General features: G+C 42.8%; 1 protein-coding gene across 1 annotated transcript; it reads left to right on the top strand.

The window, feature by feature from the left end:
- Positions 1-285: 285 nt before the first annotated feature.
- Positions 286-14,954, top strand: vcpip1 (valosin containing protein (p97)/p47 complex interacting protein 1). The gene is made up of 3 exons (XM_031292491.2): positions 286-3,127; positions 8,955-9,041; positions 12,628-14,954. Exons 1-3 carry the CDS (start codon positions 475-477, stop codon positions 13,407-13,409), a joined length of 3,522 nt encoding a protein of 1,173 aa, XP_031148351.1. The 5' UTR covers positions 286-474; the 3' UTR covers positions 13,410-14,954.
- The last annotated feature ends 5,600 nt before the right edge of the window (positions 14,955-20,554 follow it).

Raw genomic sequence — 20,554 nt, 5'->3', positions numbered from 1 at the left:
CATCTATTCTGCCCAACCGCCATGATTCTGCTGTATTGACTTCCTCACACAACAAAAACGTCGCTGCGGCGTGTTGCATTCTGGGAAACATAGGCGATTGAACGTTGACGTCGCTGATTTTAATCATTTAACAATGGATGTGTGTTAAATTAAAAAAAAGTCTCTTGTTTTGCAGTTATAGTGACACAATTACAAGTAAGCATGAGTCATTTGTGATTCTCGTGTGTAAATATTTTAAAGTTAATACACAGCAAAACTACAAGTCCCACAATCTTACGTCATGACGTATTTACGTTTAGCAACGGCCAGTTGCTAAAGGAAAAAAAAAAAAAACAGCCGCTTCCGTGTTGTTCTTGTGTTATTGTGGCAAATAACTATCGCTAGCAGAGCCGAAGCTAACAGACAGCCTCGCCGGAGGGTAACTATCATGATTTAGTGAAGCTGACGCACAGTTTTTAGCTTTTCCCGCCCGACATGTCGCTGCTACAGAGCTCAAAGAAAAAAGACAAGCGTATTTTGTCCGGTACCTGCCCGGACCCGAAATGTCAGGCGAGGCTATTCTTCCCCGCTTACGGCTCCGTTAGCATCGAGTGCACGGAGTGTGGTCAACGCCACGAACAGAAGAACCTGTTAAATGTCGAAGAAGTCACGGATCCTGATGTTGTGCTCCACAATCTGCTCAGAAACGCCCTGCTCGGCGTCACCGGGGCCCCGAAGAAAGGCACGGAGCTGGTGAAAGTAATGGGGCTTTCTAATTACCACTGCAAGCTGCTGTCGCCGGTGCTCACCAGGTACGGCATGGATAAACAGACCGGCAAAGCCAAGCTGCTGAGGGACATGAACCAAGGTGAGATGTTTGACTGCTCTCTCCTGGGAGACAGAGCTTTTCTCATCGAGCCGGACCATGTTTCTACAATGGGCTACGGCAAAGACAGGTCAGGGAGCCTCATATACCTCCATGACACTCTAGAGGAGGTGAAGAAAGCCAACAGCAGCAGAGAATGTCTCATCCCCGTCCATGTAGATGGAGATGGGCACTGCCTGGTCCACGCCGTGTCCAGAGCGCTGGTGGGCAGGGAGCTGTTCTGGCACGCCCTGAGAGAAAACCTGAAACAGAACTTCAAACAGAACCTGGACCGCTATAAGGCTCTCTTTCAGGATTTTATCGACGCCGCGGAGTGGGAGGACATCATAAACGAGTGCGATCCGCTTTTCATCCCGCCTGAAGGCGTGCCGCTCGGACTACGCAACATCCATATATTTGGTTTAGCCAACGTCCTGCACCGGCCCATAATCCTGCTGGACTCCCTGAGTGGGATGAGGAGCTCCGGGGATTATTCGGCCACCTTCCTGCCTGGGCTGGTGGCGGAGGAGCAGTGCAGCGGGAAAGACGGGCAGCTTAACAAACCCATCTGCATCGCCTGGAGCAGCTCCGGCAGGAACCACTACATCCCTCTGGTGGGAATCAAGAACACGGTGCTGCCCAAGCTGCCGGCCCGCCTGCTGCCAAAAGCCTGGGGCGTCCCTCAGGAGCTCATCAGGAAGTACATCAAGCTGGAGCAAGACGGCAGCTGCGTGATCGGCGGCGACCGCAGCCTGCAGGATAAGTATCTGATGCGGCTAGTCAACGCCATGGAGGAGGTGTTCATGGAGAAGCACAGCATCCATCCGGCGCTGGTGGCGGACGTGCACCAGTACGTGTACAGGCGCACCGGCATGATCGGCATCCAGCCCGAGGAGGTGACCGAGGCAGCTAAGAAGTCGGTGATGGAGAATCGGCTGCACCGCTGCCTGATATGCGGCGCCCTGTCTGAGCTGCACGTCCTGCCCGAGTGGCTGGTTCCCGGCGGGAAGCTCTACAACTTGGCCAAATCCACTCACGGCCAGCTGCGGCCGGATAAGAACTACAGCTTCCCGCTCAACAACGTCGTGTGCTCCTACGACCCCCAGAGAGACGTCCTCATCCCAGATTACAAACTGAGCTCCCTCAACACCTGCAACTGGTGTCACGGCACGTCAGTGCGCCACATCCGCGGCAACGGGTCCGTGGTGTATCTGGACGGAGACCGAACCAACACCCGCTCCCACGGCGGGAAATGCGGGTGCGGCTTCAAACATTTCTGGGAGGAGAAGGAGTACGACAACCTCCCCGAGGCCTTCCCCATCACGCTGGAGTGGGGCGGCCGGGTGGTGAGGGAGACGGTGTACTGGTTCCAGTACGAGACGGAGCCGTCTTTGAACAGCAACGTGTACGACGTGGCCATGAAGCTCGTCACCAAGCACTTCCCGGGAGAGTTCGGCAGCGAGATCCTGGTGCAGAAAGTAGTCAACACCATCCTGCATCACACCGCCAAAAAGAACCCGGACGAGTACAACCCGGTGTCCATCGACGGGGCTCACGTGCCGCGTCTCACCGACGCCGCGGAGGCTCCGCAGGCGCCAGACCCGCAGCCGCCCACTAAGATCATCCTCACGGGCCAGAAAGCGAAGACGCTCCACAAAGAGGAGCTGACGATGAGCCGGGCGGAGCGCAGCATCCAGCAGAGCATCAGCGAGCAGGCCTTCGTCACGCAGAAGCGACTGACGGACAAACTGAAGCAGGAGCAGAAGGGCCACGGCCGGACGTCTTCCCCCGGGGGCTCCCCGGAAACGTCCTCCTCTTCAGCTCCGGCCACGCCCACTAAATCCTCCCCGTCCTCTTCGTCCAATAAGGAGAAGAAGATCCGCGTGACGACCAGCGACGGCAGGCAGGCGATGCTGACCCTGCAGGCTCGCACCACCTTCTCGGAGCTGCAGCGGAGCATCGCCAACCAGTTTGGCGTGCCGCCGGGGCAGCAGTTCATCCGCTACGGCTTCCCGCCCAAAGAGCTAGTCCCCGCGAGGGACGGCGAGGAGAACGAGCCCGTGGCGCTGCAGCACGGCGACAGGGTGACGGTGGAGATACTGAGAGGCGGCGAGGACAAAAGCCCCGTGGCGTCCATACCGCGAGCCTCCAGCTCCCACTCCGCCCTGCACGCCGTGAAGAGCGAGGACGCCGTGACGACGACCGGCAGGATGAGCAGCCGCGAGCTCCAGGACAGCATCGACCTTGAGATGTCCTCCCTTTGTCTCCTAGCAACCTTGATGGGTAAGAGTAAGGGCTGTAGCGTTTACACTTCACACACTTTAAGTTCATGAAAAAAAAATGGTGTAAAATGAATCTAGAGATGTCAGTTATAACCATAGACTAATATACAGTCAGTTATAACTATAGACTAATATACAGTCAGTTATAACCATAGACTAATATACAGTCAGTTATAACCATAGACTAATATACAGTCAGTTATAACATAGACTAATATACAGTCAGTTATAACCATAGACTAATATACAGTCAGTTATAACCATAGACTAATATACAGTCAGTTATAACAGACTAATATACAGTCAGTTATAACAGACTAATATACAGTCAGTTATAACCATAGACTAATATACAGTCAGTTATAACCATAGACTAATATACAGTCAGTTATAACCATAGACTAATATACAGTCAGTTATAACAGACTAATATACAGTCAGTTATAACAGACTAATATACAGTCAGTTATAACATAGACTAATATACAGTCAGTTATAACATAGACTAATATACAGTCAGTTATAACTATAGACTAATATGCAGTCAGTTATAACATAGACTAATATACAGTCAGTTATAACATAGACTAATATACAGTCAGTTATAACCATAGACTAATATACAGTCAGTTATAACATAGACTAATATACAGTCAGTTATAACATAGACTAATATACAATCAGTTATAACCATAGACTAATATACAGTCAGTTATAACATAGACTAATATACAGTCAGTTATAACATAGACTAATATCCAGTCAGTTATAACATAGACTAATATACAGTCAGTTATAACCATAGACTAATATACAGTCAGTTATAACCATAGACTAATATACAATCAGTTATAACCATAGACTAATATACAGTCAGTTATAACATAGACTAATATACAGTCAGTTATAACCATAGACTAATATACAGTCAGTTATAACCATAGACTAATATACAGTCAGTTATAACCATAGACTAATATACAGTCAGTTATAACATAGACTAATATACAGTCAGTTATAACATAGACTAATATACAGTCAGTTATAACCATAGACTAATATCCAGTCAGTTATAACCATAGACTAATATCCAGTCAGTTATAACATAGACTAATATACAGTCAGTTATAACCATAGACTAATATACAGTCAGTTATAACCATAGACTAATATACAGTCAGTTATAACACAGACTAATATACAGTCAGTTATAACATAGACTAATACACAGTCAGTTATAACCATAGACTAATATACAGTCAGTTATAACCATAGACTAATATACAGTCAGTTATAACAGACTAATATACAGTCAGTTATAACCATAGACTAATATACAGTCAGTTATAACATAGACTAATATACAGTCAGTTATAACCATAGACTAATATACAGTCAGTTATAACATAGACTAATATACAATCAGTTATAACATAGACTAATATACAGTCAGTTATAACCATAGACTAATATACAGTCAGTTATAACATAGACTAATATACAGTCAGTTATAACATAGACTAATATACAGTCAGTTATAACATAGACTAATATACAGTCAGTTATAACCATAGACTAATATACAGTCAGTTATAACCATAGACTAATATACAGTCAGTTATAACCATAGACTAATATACAGTCAGTTATAACCATAGACTAATATACAGTCAGTTATAACGGAAAAAGAACCTAAATAAACTACTTTAAGGTAGATTTTCTTTAGGGCTTTATTACGTGGTATCTGATCGGTGTATAAACTCCAGTACTTCCTGATACTGATACCAGCGTTTTCGGCAGTATCGGAGCAGATACTGATACTGGTATCAGTATCGGAACATCTGTAAATGAATCTGAAGCATAAAAAGTCTCCAAAAAAAACGATTAAACTTCTACTGATGAAGTATTCAGATCCTTAACTGCAGTAAAAGTACCAACACCACACTGTGAAAATACTCCACAACAAATACAAGTTCTGCATTCAAAACCTTACGTAATTAAAAGGGTTTAATCAGCATCACTAATGCAGTTAAAGTACTTGAAGTGAAGTCTGTATGGTGCAGTAAAATGTCCCCTGTCAGTGTTTTCCTGTTCTATCTGATCAGGGATAACTCTAACTACTACTCACCATTCATACCATTCAGGATTTTAAGTTGACCATCTGATTATTTTAACAGAATGAGCTGCAGACAAAATGAGTGAAAAATATTCCTGCTTTTCTACAAACTGTGCAGAACAACAGATGCGTCCTGAAGAAAAGTGTCACTGAAACTGTATTTTCTTTTAAGTACTATTAATGAAATAATTAGTTAACCCTCCTGTTTTCCTCGGGTCAAATTTGACCCATTTTCAACGTTTCTATTTCAGAAATTTGGATTTCTTTCAACCAAATTGCCCAATAATAATGCAGATGGTTCCATAGAACGCTCTTCACAAGTAAAATGAAAGATCAGTTCAATACTTTCATTGAATTGTGGGTGTTTTGATTCAATTTTTATAGCATTTGAAAAATAAAATTGTTAAAACAACATTGAAAAAAGCGACAAATGTCAGAAAAGCTTCTTAAACGTGGGGAAAAAACACAAAAACATCAAAAAAGTGACAAGAAAACATCGGAAGTAGTGACAAATAAACTCAGAAAAAAGTGACAAAAGTTGAAAAAAAAAACCCAATTTAATTTTAAATTTTGACCGAGAAAAACCAAAAGGTGCATGGTCGACGGAAAGACAACACAAGGGTTAAATTCTACAAATGAAATAATAAACTAATCTCTTTAAATGACTAAACAAAGAAGGCGAAGTCAAACCAGTTAGAGTAGGTTACTCCCTCGGCTGTTCATCCCAACCGGTTGTAATCTTTACACACCTATGTCCATTTTTTTAACAGATTCACAATGCCTTGTTACATCTGTAGTAAGAATAGAAGTCTGACATGTAAGCGGTCTCTCCCTCGCCTTCTCATGAAACCTCTTCTAAAGAAATTAGTTTTAGTTTAGTTCTGAGAGCAGATTTTAAGGAGTCACTGCAGGTGAACAGGGACAAGATTATAACTGATATCAACATTAAACTTCCCCGGTTGATTACTGACATTTAGACAATTATTTTTTATATTAAAATTGGTCCACTAAAAGTTCTGTTTTTGCCGCTGACAGACTCAGATTAAAATTCTAAGTGTCTGACAACATTATGAAAGGATCCCTTCAGAGATAGACCTTTTAAACCTCTTTAAGACCTTTCTGTTTAACCAGAAACAGCTCTGAAGTCGCTAGCGCTAAACCCACCAGACTCCATTTAAAAAAAACAATACTTTTAGCGTGTATAGAGCCAACATATTCTCACATGTAAATCTGTAAACTATGTGTTTATTTCAACCAAAACTAGAGTTGTGATGGTTGGACAAGTGGAAAGACGACACAAAACGGCTTTTCATAGTTTTATTTTGTTTCTGTCGACTTTGAATTAAGTGTGTTTTACGATGCTAAAATTAGTGTTTATTTACATGGAGTCTGGTGGGTTCAGCGAGTGCAATTTCGCAGATGTTTTTATGTTTAAAAAAAGGATCTTACTCTTTAACAGAAAGGTCAGCCTCCTTAGAAAACCTTTCCATGATGTTGTCAGACACTTGGAATATTAATTACTGCTAACCTTTGGTGAATTTAAGAGGGAAACTTCACACACAATTCATTCATTATTCATTTTCCTGTCACAGAGGAGAGAAGAAACTAGAAAATATTCACATTTAACAAGCTGCAGACAGACAAGTTTGAACTCAAACTGATTAATCGATTATCAAAATAGTTGGAGGTTATTATATAGATGATTTAATAGTTGACAACTAATCGGTTGTTTATCTGCGTGAGAGGAAACCGCTCTCTCATGTAGGTGTACAGCACCCCTGCACGCTGCTTCCTGATTGGTCACAGCAGGCAGGTGAATAACAAACCGCAGGTTATCAGCTGAGAGTCTCACAGGCTGCAGGTGTTGCTCTAAATGCAACGTGTGTGTGTGTGTGTGTTTGTGTGTTCATCGGTCCATCTGTCTGTATCTGAATCTGTATGTCCGTCCGTGTGTGTGTGTGTGTGTGTGTGTGTGTATGTGTGCGCGCGTGCTCCATGTGCTGACTCAGGCATCTCGCCGCCGCCCTCCCCCGTCTCACCAGCCAACAGGGTCGAAGGTCGCGGCTGCGTCCAGATAAACAAATGAGGCGGCCAACAGTCAGCGTCTGTCGATATCCAGGAAGGTCTCATCTGCACTCTGAACGGCTCTGCAGGCCTGACGCTGCACTTCCTGTTAGCAGGAGCTCACGTTCAACAATCCTGCCGTCTGCTTAGACACACAAAACATCCGCCCAGAGTCTTCACACAGTAGAAATGTCAGGATGCTTTTAGCTGCTCGGACACAAACACTATCCTTCTTTACTTTAAAACAAGCCAGATATTTAAATTCTGAAACGTTTAAACATGAGATGAAAAGAAAAGCAGAGTCTGAAAACAACTTGGTGCAGCATCTTGAGTGGTGCTCATTCACTTCAAAAGAATAATATTTTCTGTTTAGGGCTGCAACTAATGTGTGGCTTGTTTTCTGGATGAATGGATGAGTTGTTGGGTCTCTAAAATGTGGATCAGTGTTTCCCAAAAAGTCCAAGATGACGTCCTCACATGTCTTGTTTTGTCCACAACTCAAATATATCCAGTTTCCTGTCACAGAAGAGAGAAGACACTAGAAAAAAATCACATTTAACAAGCTGACATCAGAGAAGTTTACCTGTTTTTACATAAAAAATGACTCAAACTGATGGATGGATATGAAATATCTCAGAATAGTTGGATATTAATGTAATAGCTGACAACTAATCCATTCATCTCTGCAGCTCTACACTTTATGTAAGCTTTGAGTAAATATGTAAGGAGGGAAGGAGAGAAGAAGGGAAGAACGTAGGGAAGAAAAGAGGAGGGAAGGAAGTAGGCCAGGATGGAAAGAAAAGGGAAAGAAGGCAGGATAGAAGGAAAGCAAACAAAGAAATAAAGAAGGATGGAAAGAAGACAGAAGAAAGGAAGTACGTAGGGAAGGAGGAAGGGAAGGAATGCAGAGAAGGAAGGAAGGATGAAAGGATTCAGTTTCCTGTCCCAGAGGAGAGAAGAAACTAGAAGATATTCACATTTAACAAGCTGACATCACACAAGTTTACCTAAAAAACTGGATTATTCGATTATCAAAATAGTTGGAGATTAATTTAATAGTTGACAACTAATCCATTCATCTTTGCAGCTTTAGTATTATGTAAGTTTTTAAGTATGTAATGAGGGGAGAGAAAAGGAAGTATAGAGGGAATAAAAGAAGAGAAAGGGACAGAAGGATGAAAGAAAGGAGGCAAGGAAGGAAAGAAGACAGGAAAGGAAGTACGCAGGGAAGGATGAAAGGATTCAGTTTACTATCTCAGAGGAGAGAAGAAAGTAGAAAATGTTCACATTTAACAAGCTGACGTCACATAAGGTTTAACTCAGACCGATTCATCGATTATCAAAATAGTTGGAGATTAATTTAATAGTTGATAACTAATCCATTGTTTATCTGTCGGTTGTTTATCTGCGTGAGAGGAAACCGCTCTCTCATGTAGGTGTACAGCACCCCTGCACGCTGCTTCCTGATTGGTCACAGCAGGCAGGTGAATAACAAACCGCAGATTATCAGCTGAGTCTCACAGGCTGCAGGTGTTGCTCTAAATGCAACGTGTGTGTGTGTGTGTGGGTGTGGGTGGGTGTGTGTGGGTGTGGGTGTGGGTGTGTTGGTTTGTTGATTCCAGTTTTTCTCTCTCTCTCTATTTTCCAGGCGAGGACGTTTGGTCGTACGCAAAGAAGCTGCCGCACTTATTCCAGCAGGGCGGCGTCTTCTACAACATCGTCAAGAAGGACATGGGTACGTTTGGCTTTTACCTGCAGCGCTGGGACACATCGTCAGACAGACAGACAGGCAGACAGGCAGACAGGCAGGCAGAAAGAAAGAAAGAAAGAAAGGCAGGCAGGCAGACAGACAGACAGACAGACAGACAGAAGGAACAGAAAGAAGGAACAAAAGGCAGAGAGAAAGACAGACAGACAGACAGACAGACAGACAGACAGAAGGTTAGACCATAATGAGACATGTGACTTGGAAACACCCTGATTCCTGTAATCAGGTTTGGGGTGTTTTCTGACCTGCTGTGGTTACACAGATTCTACTTTAACCGGTTCTACACTACACGGAGAGAGAGACAGAGAGACAGACAGACAGGCAGACAGTGACATGCACGCATTAAATCATTAAGCTTGAAAAAGCATCACAAAATTACTAATAGCCTAATGGATAGAAATCTTAGTTGACCAAAACCAAAACGACCGATTAGTCATCTAAGAGGGGGCAGCCAAAAGATAGTGAGACGAAGCATCATTTTATTTTGATTCTATTCTGGTGTTGCACCAGTATAGAAACATTCAAATCATACCCAGCCTCTCTCACTGATTGGTACACCTCAACTCCCTCAGAGTTTCACTTCTGCAACATTAGATCAGAAGGATAGAAATGATTTTGTGTCGTAACCAGCGTTGGGAGTAACGCGTTACAAAAGTAACGCAATTACAGTAATGTATTCGTTTTGGCTTTAACGCAGTAATATAACGCAGTACTAATAAAATGTCAGTAATATTATACTCGTTACAATCTCAGTAACTTAAGTCTGCGAATGTTATTTCCTGTTGCTGGATTCGATGGTTGAGATGACTGCAGAGACGGATACATTTGCGAGATGGACATTATTGACAGCAATGTGACCGAGCAATTGACAGATAACATGTCTGGAATTAATGTTTAGTGTTGCTACACGTAATATCATTACATTTTATCAGCGGTGGAAAGTAACTATAACCTAGGCTACTTCGATTCAATGGTAAGGTGCTTTTAATTGAGTATTTTAATTTTCTCCTATTATTAGGATACTTCTAGTCCACCACAATTCAGAGTCAAGTAGGCTATTGTACGTTTTACTTAACTATTTATTTTATAGCTTTAGTTACTTTGCAGATTCACATTAATAATACAAAATAATATGAATAAATTATAAGTATATCGTGGATAAAGATGAGACTTTGTTGATCCCGTGGGGAAACTCAAAAGCTACCTGCCAAGTCATAATTTCCGCTTTTATTTTGGTGAGAGTAACTCAAAAGTAATGCAAAAGTAGTGTAAAGCATAGCAATTCAGAGACAGTAGTATTGTAATATAACTAATTACTCTCAAATGACAGTAACTAGTAATCAATAATGTATTATATTTTGGAAGTAACTTGCCCAACACTGGTTACAGATAAAAAGTATGCCGAAATAACAACATCATGATGCTGATTTGTAAAAAGTCAGAATTCATACTTTATCAGGTCTGTCCGCAAGACGACAAGCAAACAACTTTTAAAATGCTTGTTTTCTGGATGGAGTTTGGTTCTATCAGGGCTGTGCTAACATCGGAGCTGCTCCACAAACACAACAACATGCATATCATTTTCAGAACTTACCAGGGGCCTGTTTCACAAAAGCAGAATATATAAATCCAGGATAACTGATAAAGCGAGGCTTGACCTAGTCTAATCTGTGCATCCTGGCTTGGTGCGTTTCACGAAGGCCAAGTCAGGCTGAGGAGGAGCGACTAGGTCGAGCCAGGCTGAAGTAATTCAGATAGATGAGCGTCCACAGCTTTCCTCAAAAGACCGCGAGGTCGATCACAGATTTACTGATGCCAAAATGGAGAATACGCATTGTTCATACTTTATACAGAGTGAGCAGCAGCTTCTTGTGGAAGTATGATCACGTGAAACACATTATTTGTATAAAAAGAAAAGAAACACGGCCGCTGTAATGAAACAGTGAGAGAAAGCGTGGCAGACGATCACGGACCGACTGAATGTGTAAGCAGCCTAAATATATACATTAACTGACCACTGCTCTGAACTGAAACCGTCATAATCATACCATTCAAGGATTAGGCTACTAATCATTTGCACAAATTAACAGTTGTACTCTTTGCCTTAAAAGTAAACAGAAGATAATGTTACTCAGGAAATTTACCATGAAGATCAATTTTCTACAATGCTAGAGTATGATGCGTAAATATCTCTTTCACTCTGTTTCGCCCTCTCTCTTTAATGGGCTAAAATATAAATTTCCTAAGTCATATTAACTTCCACTGCTCGCTTTTAATGCAAAGTGTACAACTGTTCGTTTTTGCAAATGACAGTGACTCATTGAATGGTTTCAGTTAAGAGCAGTAGTTCATAAATGTATATTTTTTAGATATATCATTCAGTCTGTCCGCTATTATCGCGTTTTTTTTAAAAATTTTTATAGAGGACGAGCTTCCTTCTCTACATATTATATGCCTTGCTCCCTTGTATATATGGACATAGAAAATAAAGACACTGAAGAAATTGGACTCTAAAATCTAGAAACTATAAAGATAATTAAGTGATACATTCCATGCACACTGTAAACATGAATGGAACAGAGTATATTCATCAGTTATTTCCCCCCCCAGCAAAACATAAGGTCAAAAACCATTGGGGTGTCCTCTCCCTGTTGTTACATGAATGTACAGTAGCCTACATCACTAGATAGTTACTGGTCCAGTGAACTAAGACTATAATTTGGGAGGATTGTACAATTAGGATATGTTCTTTAAATTGTACAATCCTCCCAAATTATAGTCCCAGCAATAACAACACAAATTGTGTGTTAAGAATGCCAAATACAATGCACATGGAAGCGGAACAAACATGATCCTTTATTGTTAAAGAATTTAAAAAAAAAAATTTATCAACTAAAATAATTCAAGGTGCATTGGTCAACTATAGAAATGTACAGCGTTGTATGTATTTATTACCCTTAGTAACAGATTTCATTTAAAACACATTTGAAATTTTATCAGTCTTTTCTAATTATCTCAACAACTGCCATAATATATTCATCAAACTTCTAACAACAATATGAACAGCAGTCTTCATACAGCAATATAACAGTAACAATGACTGTCACATGAATAATTATAAAAAAAAAATGATGGTCCCAACTTTAAATAACAACAGTACTTAAATGAACCGCAATATGCACCTGTTGTATTTTAATCCCGGCTGATAACAATAGGGTAAAACCTGCTGGGTGATCAGAAAAGGCTCCAGGATTAATAAATCCTGGCTGTTAGCCTGGTCAGGAGCAGGCTAGCTGCACAGAGTAAATCTCCATGGTGATTTATGTGCCTCCACTTTCGTGAAACCGAGTCAAGGCTTAATTCATCCAGGATAACGGGGAAATCCCAGCTTAATCCCTTATCTTGGTTTTGTGAAACAGGCCCCAGGTAGTCAAACTCCCCTGCTTACTTTTCCCACAGAAAACTGCTTTCTAAACACTGATTGGCTTTTGCTACACATCTACACGCGAATGTCGTAACATCCTGAAGATTCTCTGATGGTTTTGTGTTTCAGGCCTGATGGACGGGAAGCACTGCACACTGCCTCACCTGACGGGGAAAACCTTTGTTTATAACGCCGCCGAGGAGCGCCTGGAGCTGTGCGTGGACGCCGCCGGCCACTTCCCCGTCGGCCCCGATGTGGAGGATCTGGTGAAGGAGGCGCTGGCGCAGCTGCGCCCCGACGGCGCCGGCCGCGGCAGCCGAGAGGGGAGCCCGTCTCACGGCGGGCTGCGGCTGGGCAGCGGCGGAGTCGTCCGCAAGAAGGAGCAGCTGCAGAGCGTCACGGCCTTCCAGGGCAAAGGCCACTCGCTGGGCAGCGCCGGGGGCTCCTCCCCTCCAGAGCACCGGCCTATCACGCGCCAGCACAGCAGCGGCGTGGACCTGAGCGCCAGCGTGTCCCGGGGCCCACCGGATCTGTCGGACATCCCCGAGGACGCCACCCGGGAGCTGGTCCGCATGGCACCGGGCTTCGTCACCATGAAGGACGGGCGCGGCCCGGACCCCGGCCTGATGGAGCAGCAGCGGAGGAAGCTACAGGAGATGGTGTCCTCCATCCAGGCCTCCATGGAGCGCCACCTCCGAGAGCAGCAGAGCGGCGGCCAGGAGCGGACAGACGGGACTAAGACGGGCCAACCGACGCCTAAGGTTGACCGCGAACCTGCAGCGGGCGCGGCAGGCGAGGCAGGCGAGGCAGGCGAGGCCGACAAACCGGACGGGAAGGCGGAGCAAACGGAGGAGATGGAGAGTCAGGACGGCGAGCAAAACAACGCCATGGAACCCATGGATCACTCCTGATCACTCCTGACCCCCTCCCCACCCCGCAGCACCGTCACGGCGCCACCTCCGGGTCATAACGCCTCAGGTCGGATCCGAAAGCTTTGGTCTTCGTTGCGTTTTGTTGTCTTTTCTGCATGACTGAAGAGCGAGCCGACCGTGTTCGGATCTCTGCAGACTGGCAGCGGGACAACAACCCACACGGCGATATATTGTGACGCGCTCTCTGCGATACATAGACACTCCCACAACAATGTCACACTTCTGTTGCAACACGAGGCTGCCGTGTGTGTGTGTGTGTGTGTGTGTGTGTGTGTGTGTGTGTGCGTGTGTGTGTGTGTGTGTGTTTGAACTCTTTGCACTTTGCTACACACTCTCTCATCCCAACGCAGTAAGAAAATAAACACGTTTGATTAATTCCTGCTTTATTCTCCGTTAATGGTTTATCGTAAACGGCTGCCTTGCAATACATCGCCTCCGTGGTGTCCGAAACGTATCCTTCGCCCCGTGACGTCTAATCCTCTGGCTACACACACACACACACACACACACACACACACACACACATATACACACACACACACACACGCACCGAGACCTGAGGCGGGAACGCCACTCGGGTTCACGTGCGAGACGCATTCCTGTAGATAGAAGAATCCTCCCGAGTCTTAATCTGCCGCCGGGAGGAGAGCTGCGTGGTGTCCTGCAAAAACATGTATCCGTCATAGTGCACGCTCTGAAAAGTGCAGCGGCGTCTGTACGCATCATCGCCTTCAACGCCCATAATCTGCTCCTCCTCCGTCTGTCTCCGTCCGTCCGTCCGTCTGTCTGAGAACCGCTGGGAGAACTCTAGATCTGTGTTTGCGTGACTGCCTTGACTTGCCCTGAAATTTTCGTTTTTTCCTCCCCAATGGTCTCTTAACTTAAAGTTGATGCTTAATATTATTTTTCCCCCCCCGAAACAGTGGTTGACGTGAAGCACCTGAATGCATCTTCAGACCAAACTGCGCCACCCGCAGGTAGAGAGAGTTACTGTTTTTATTTCTTTACATTTTAAAAACCCTTGTGTTGTCTTCGGGTCAAATTTGACCCATTTTCTGAATTTCTGTTTTAGAAATATGGATTTCTTTTTTAACTACCGAATTTTATTTACCCAAAAATAATAACAACACAGATGGATGATTCCTTACAACGAGAGATCAGATCTCTACTTTCATTGAATTTTGGGGTGTTTTTTAGCATTTGAAAAAGAAATTGAAACGTTTTCGTGAAAGGATCCTCTCTGAACTTTCATATAAATGAGGTTGATTGACCATGAATTCCAAAAATAAGTGTAAAACTAATAATAAGTTGGCGTGAGTGTTCTTTATACATGGTAGTCTAGTGAAAAAGAAGCATTCAACGGTAAAAAGTGCCAAAAACATTGAAAAAAGTGCCAAAAGTGTCGAAAAAAAAGGGACAAAAATGTTGATTTTCAGTTTTGACCAGGGAGGACCTGCGTGCACGGTCCAATGGAAGACAACACAAGGGTTAAACTCTCTCTAAAAACAGGGATTCCCAACCAAAGGTACAACTGTAACGAGCACAGTAGCTTAGCTATAAGTTGGTGTGATTAATAAACGGTAGAAATAAATCCCTAAAAGGAATGACTGGGTTTTTGGGAAACACTGGTTGACATTTTCCCCATTTTCTGGCATTTTATAGACCAAACAACTAAAGCCTGTTTAATGGTTGTGCGGAGGCTCCACGCAGAGCTTTCTCCGTAGCCTACGTAAGTGGCCTGATCTTTATACTTGTGCGCTGGTGTGTGCGTCGACCGGCCGGCATGTGTGTGTGTGTGTGTGAGGGGAGTGTGTGGTAGAGCGAGGGAGAAGTGAGAGAGTGATGGTGATTATCTTCAGTAGTAGTGACTAGAATCTTAGTGAGAGAAACAAAGTGTCTCCCCTGTTCTTTGTGACCACGGTGGGAAATCTGGAGTTAACCCTCTCCTTGATTTCATGTTGTTTATGGAGAAGGAGAACCAGGAAATGAGTCGGGGGGGGGGGGGGGTGCAATGCTACCAAGCCACGGCCGAGCGGCGTGTAGTTACATTTTTCGAGAGTTGACGTCAGGCTACGGCGTAGACGCAGAGGGGTCTGCGGGGGAACGCTGTTAATTCGACGCAGAAGCATAAAACGGCCTTCATCCATTCATCCAGAAAACAATCCTTAGTTGCAGCCCTAGTCATGAGCAGAAGGTTGTTCCAGTTTGAGTATTTAATATCAGCCTTTTACTTCTTTATACAAAGAAAACGTTAACGTTGAAAAACTGCAGTAGGACCGCTCGTTTCCCGCAGGTGGCGCCGTTTTCAAATAGTTCTCCAGCTAAGTCCTGCCTCTGTTCTTTCTTCCAACGTCTGAAAAACTGAAACCCATCAGAGTGAAAAGATGTACTGAAATGGACAGTAACGTTTATATCATTTTAACAATATAAGCCAACTATCTTCGCTGCAGCGCAACAAAAACAATCTGCGTTTTTTTGTCTTTACGGTCATTTTGTTTTAGTTATTAACCCTCCTGTTGTCCTCGGGTCAAATCTGACCCATTTTCAAAAAGTTTCTGTATCATAAATTTGGGTTTCTTTCAACCAAATTGTCCAAAAATATAACGTGGATGTTCCCTACAACGCTCTTCACAAGTTAAATAACTGATCAGTTCTCTACTTTCATTGAATTTGGGTGTTTTATTCAATTTTATAGAATTTGAAGAAAAAATTTGATAAAAGGACGTTGAAAAAAAAAGATACATTTTTGGGAAAAAGCTTCAAAAACATGGCGCAAAAAAAGAAGAAAAACATCAAAAAAAAAAGTGCAGAAACAAACAGCAGAAGTGACTAAAAACTTGGACAAAAAAGTGTGGAAAAAAAGGAGTTTGGATTTCAAATCTTGACCCAGAAAAACTAAAAGTTGCTTGATCGACGGGAAGACAACACCAGGGTTATGGTAATAATAATAATTCTGTAATGTGGGGAGAAACCTCCACTAGTGTTTCAGCTTTTCTTATGGAAACATTCTCTAAGAAACTGGAAGAAAATGTCTATTTTCAGTGAAAGCTGAAGTCTCCAGCTGTGATTCTTTTGGAGAATCTGGAGTCCAAACATTAAGGTGCTTCACGTCTAAAAAAAAACTAAAAACATGAGTGGATTAGTGGACTAATAACTCATTGCACTCTTGGCTTTCTAAATCCTTTTCGTTAGTCAAGAAAACACATTTATATTCTTATTTTTTCCAGAACTTGCATCTGCTTTTATCCTAAACGTAAGCTGCTGAGAAGCAGTCAAAGTTGGCCGAGAAATATTCACGATGATGTGATTTCTGTGTTGGAAAATATCCGTGAAAGCTTCACGGACTTTTTGGTCTTTTTTTCTTTTGCTCTGAAGGTGCGGTCACATCTCTGCATTCAAACATAAACTGCCCTGAAAGAAGAAGGAAAAGATGATGGTAAACTGTTCCATAGTGAGATGAATACTAAACATATACACGCTGCTGGAATAATAAGGTCTTCATGTTGGATCACGGCGCAGCGGTGCTTTTAGACGCCGACCGTGTTCATCCGCACGCTCAAAGTTAAGAAAAAGATACTTAACCCTTGTGTTGTCCTCGGGTCAAATTTGACCCATTTTCAAAAAAGTTTCAATATGTTAAATAAATAACTTCACTACTTTCATTAGATTTGTGAAAAAGTGACAAAAAATTGGTTGAGAGAGGCTTAAAAAACGTTGGGAAACGAGACAAAAACATTGAAAAAAAAAGTGACAAAATCATCGGAAAACAAGTGTCAAAAAAGTCAACCAAAAAACGTTGAAAAAAAGTTTTAATTTTAACCCAGAAAAACTAAAACTTGCATGGTGGACGGGAAGACAACTCAAGGGTTAAACGTGTCCGCCGTTCAAAGAGAAGTGAACGCAAGAACGATGATGTGACCGGACCTTCACTGTCGTTGGTTCCTGTTTGAAAGCCTCCCATTTAAAGGTCCTGACACACCAACCTGATAATCGGCCGTCTGACAGTCTGGCGAGGTCGGTGACTCGAGTCTGTTCCGTGTGTTCCGTGCCGTCGTCCGTCTGTGGAGCCGTCGGCCTTCATTTTGGCCGATTTGACTTGTTGAATCGGAAGACGGGCAGTCGGACTCAATGACCCATCTGATTGGGAGAATCAGAGAGCTAACGCGGAAATGGGGAGCGGGATGAGCGTGACTAGAGTCTCTCAAAATCTGACAAATCTTTTAAACTGACCTTTGTTGATCTGAAATGAAGACAGATTCAGCAGCTGCACGGCCTATTTCTCTCTTAAAATGTTTTCAGAAACACGTTTCGGTGAACTATTTTAGTCCAATATGAGATCGTATTCTGAACAAGCCGCCATGACAGTCTGTCTTTGAATTTCCAGAGAAACCAGACCCACGTGACGCGTTCGTCCAATCAGCTGCCGGTTTTCATTTTTAGGCGACAATACAGATTAGCGCCGCCTGCTGTTATGGAGACATATTGCGTCTCGTCTCTTCGGTGTGTTCTGAGGAACTTTTTGACCAACTCGGGGAGACTGATCAGTCCGACTGTCTTTTCTGCCGACGGTCGGCCGTCTGGTCGGTGTGTCTGGGGCTTAAGAACAAAAAAAAGCAGAATATGGCCAATGATAAACCGGTATAAGTCTGGTTTAGAGCTGCTCTCCTATGCACAGAAAACCTTCACTGAACTTCCAAAAGAAACTACATTTCAGTTCTACAGCAGAGAGGCTTTATGTCACGTTTCCACAGAGAACTTCTCCCAGACTTGGGATTAAAAAAAAGTACTTTTACTGCATTTTCTCTGCTCTCTTCTTAGGAGGAAAAGCAACAAAACGCGACTTTAGAAGCATCTAATCACAGTTTGAAAACTTCAGTAACGTTATATGTTTAACTCTCCTGTTTCCTCGGGTCAAATTTGACCCATTTTCAAAAAGTTTCTATATCAGAAATTTGGGTTTCTATCGACCAAATTGTCCAAAAAAGTAACGTAGATGGTTCCCTACGACACTCTTAACAAGTTAAATAAATAATCAGTACACTACTTTCATTGAATTTGGGTGTTTTAGTCAATTTTATAGCATTTGAAGAAAAAACAATTTATAAAAAGAACTTTGAAAAAAGTGACAAAAATGTAAAAAAAAAAAAAAAGTGACAAAAATGTCAAACAGTGACAACTGTAAAAAAAAAAAAAGCTTTAAAAATTTGGGAAAAACTTCAAAAGGCTCAGAAAAAGTCGGAAAACGTTGAAAATAATTGACATAAATATCGGGGGAAAGCCACAAAAGTGTCAAAAAAGACGACCAAAGCGTTTTTCATTTAAAATTTTGACTCCGAAAACCAAACAAGTTGCAGGTGGACGTGAAGACAACGCGAGGGTTACAGCAGTTCCCTCATCCTAATTCATCCTGTTTTTGGTTATATGTCAGAAATTTGGGGTTTCTTTCAACCTAATTATCCAAAAACAATGTGGATGGTTCCGTACAACCATTACTCTTCACAACATTTTTGTGTTTTTTTTCCCCAAATTTTTAAAGCTTTTTCTTTTTTACATTTGTCACTTTTTTCGACTTTTTTGTCACTTTTGTCTGACATGTTTTTTCTTCAAATGCTATAAAATTGACTAAAACACCCAAATTCATTGTAAGTACTGAGCTGATTATTTATTTAACTTGTGAAGAGCGATGTATGGAACCGTCCACGTTAGTTTTTTGGACAATTTGTTTGAAAGAAAACCCAAATTTCTGATAGAGAAACTTTTTGAAAATGGGTCAAATTTGACCCGAGGACATCAGGAGGGCTAAAACTCCCTTTATGACGGAAAACAACAACGTTGGCTCTTTAATTTTGAAAGACAGGGCTCAAAATCTGCTGTTGTGAGTTCTTAGGAGGCAGAAAACACAAAAGTTTTTCAACTTGACGATCAGGTTGTTCACTGATTTTATTTCAGGTGAAAACGCCAGCTTTATTTTCGGCGATTCAGTCATTTAACCAAAAGTATGAGGACGCAGGAGGCTGAACAGTTTGGCGCTGCTTCAGCGTTTCATAAGGAACCCACAACACGTTTAATTAATACCTCCTAAAGTCGTGATTAGATGCTTACAAAGAGCTGTTTTCCCAGCATCCTTTGGGGCTTTGCTCACTACAACAATGGCCCGATTAAGAGTTTAATTTGAGCCAAAGAAGGATCAGAGTTCAGTGCCGGACGCCTGAACAGTGAAACTAGTTTAAAGGAAGAGTTTGACAACGCGGTCTCTCTCTAGAGTTAGTCAGATGTTCAGATTAGCTTAGCTTAGCTTAGCATACAGGTGGAAACGGCTAGCCTGGCTCTGTCAAACAGCAGCTAAATCCACCCAGCGGTACGTCTAAAACTCCCTGATTAACACGTGAGTTATGCTCCTGAGTTAAATCTAGGCCGCTTTGTTTCTCTCATTATGACTCAAGGATCACTACTCACTCTGAAGATAATCACCTTCTCTCTCTCTACCACACACACACACACACACACACAGACACACACACACAGACACACACACACAGACACACACACACAGACACAGAGAAACACACACACACACACACACACACACACACACAGACACAGAGAAACACACACAGAAACACACACACACACACACACACACACACAGACACAGAGAAACACACAGAAACACACACACACAGAGAAACACACACACACACACAAACACACACACAAACACACACACACACACAGACACAGAGAAACACACACAGAAACACACACACACACACACACACACAGACACAGAGAAACACACACAGAAACACACACACACACACACACACACAGAGAAACACACACACAGAAACACACACACACACACACACAGACACAGAGAAACACACACACAGACACACATACAGAGACAGACAGACACACACACACACACACACACAGAGACAGACAGACACACACACACACACACACACAAACACACACACACACAGATAGACACACACACAGAGAAACACACACAGAGACAGACAGACAGACACACACACACACACACACACACAGAAACACAAACACACACACAGAAACATATACACATACACAGAAACACACACACAGAAGCATATACA

This window comes from Sander lucioperca, chromosome 9, assembly GCF_008315115.2.
Source record: "Sander lucioperca isolate FBNREF2018 chromosome 9, SLUC_FBN_1.2, whole genome shotgun sequence".
NCBI lineage: Eukaryota > Metazoa > Chordata > Actinopteri > Perciformes > Percidae > Sander > Sander lucioperca.
Note: the sequence above shows the minus strand (reverse complement) of the source record. Positions and strands in the feature narration are given on the sequence as shown.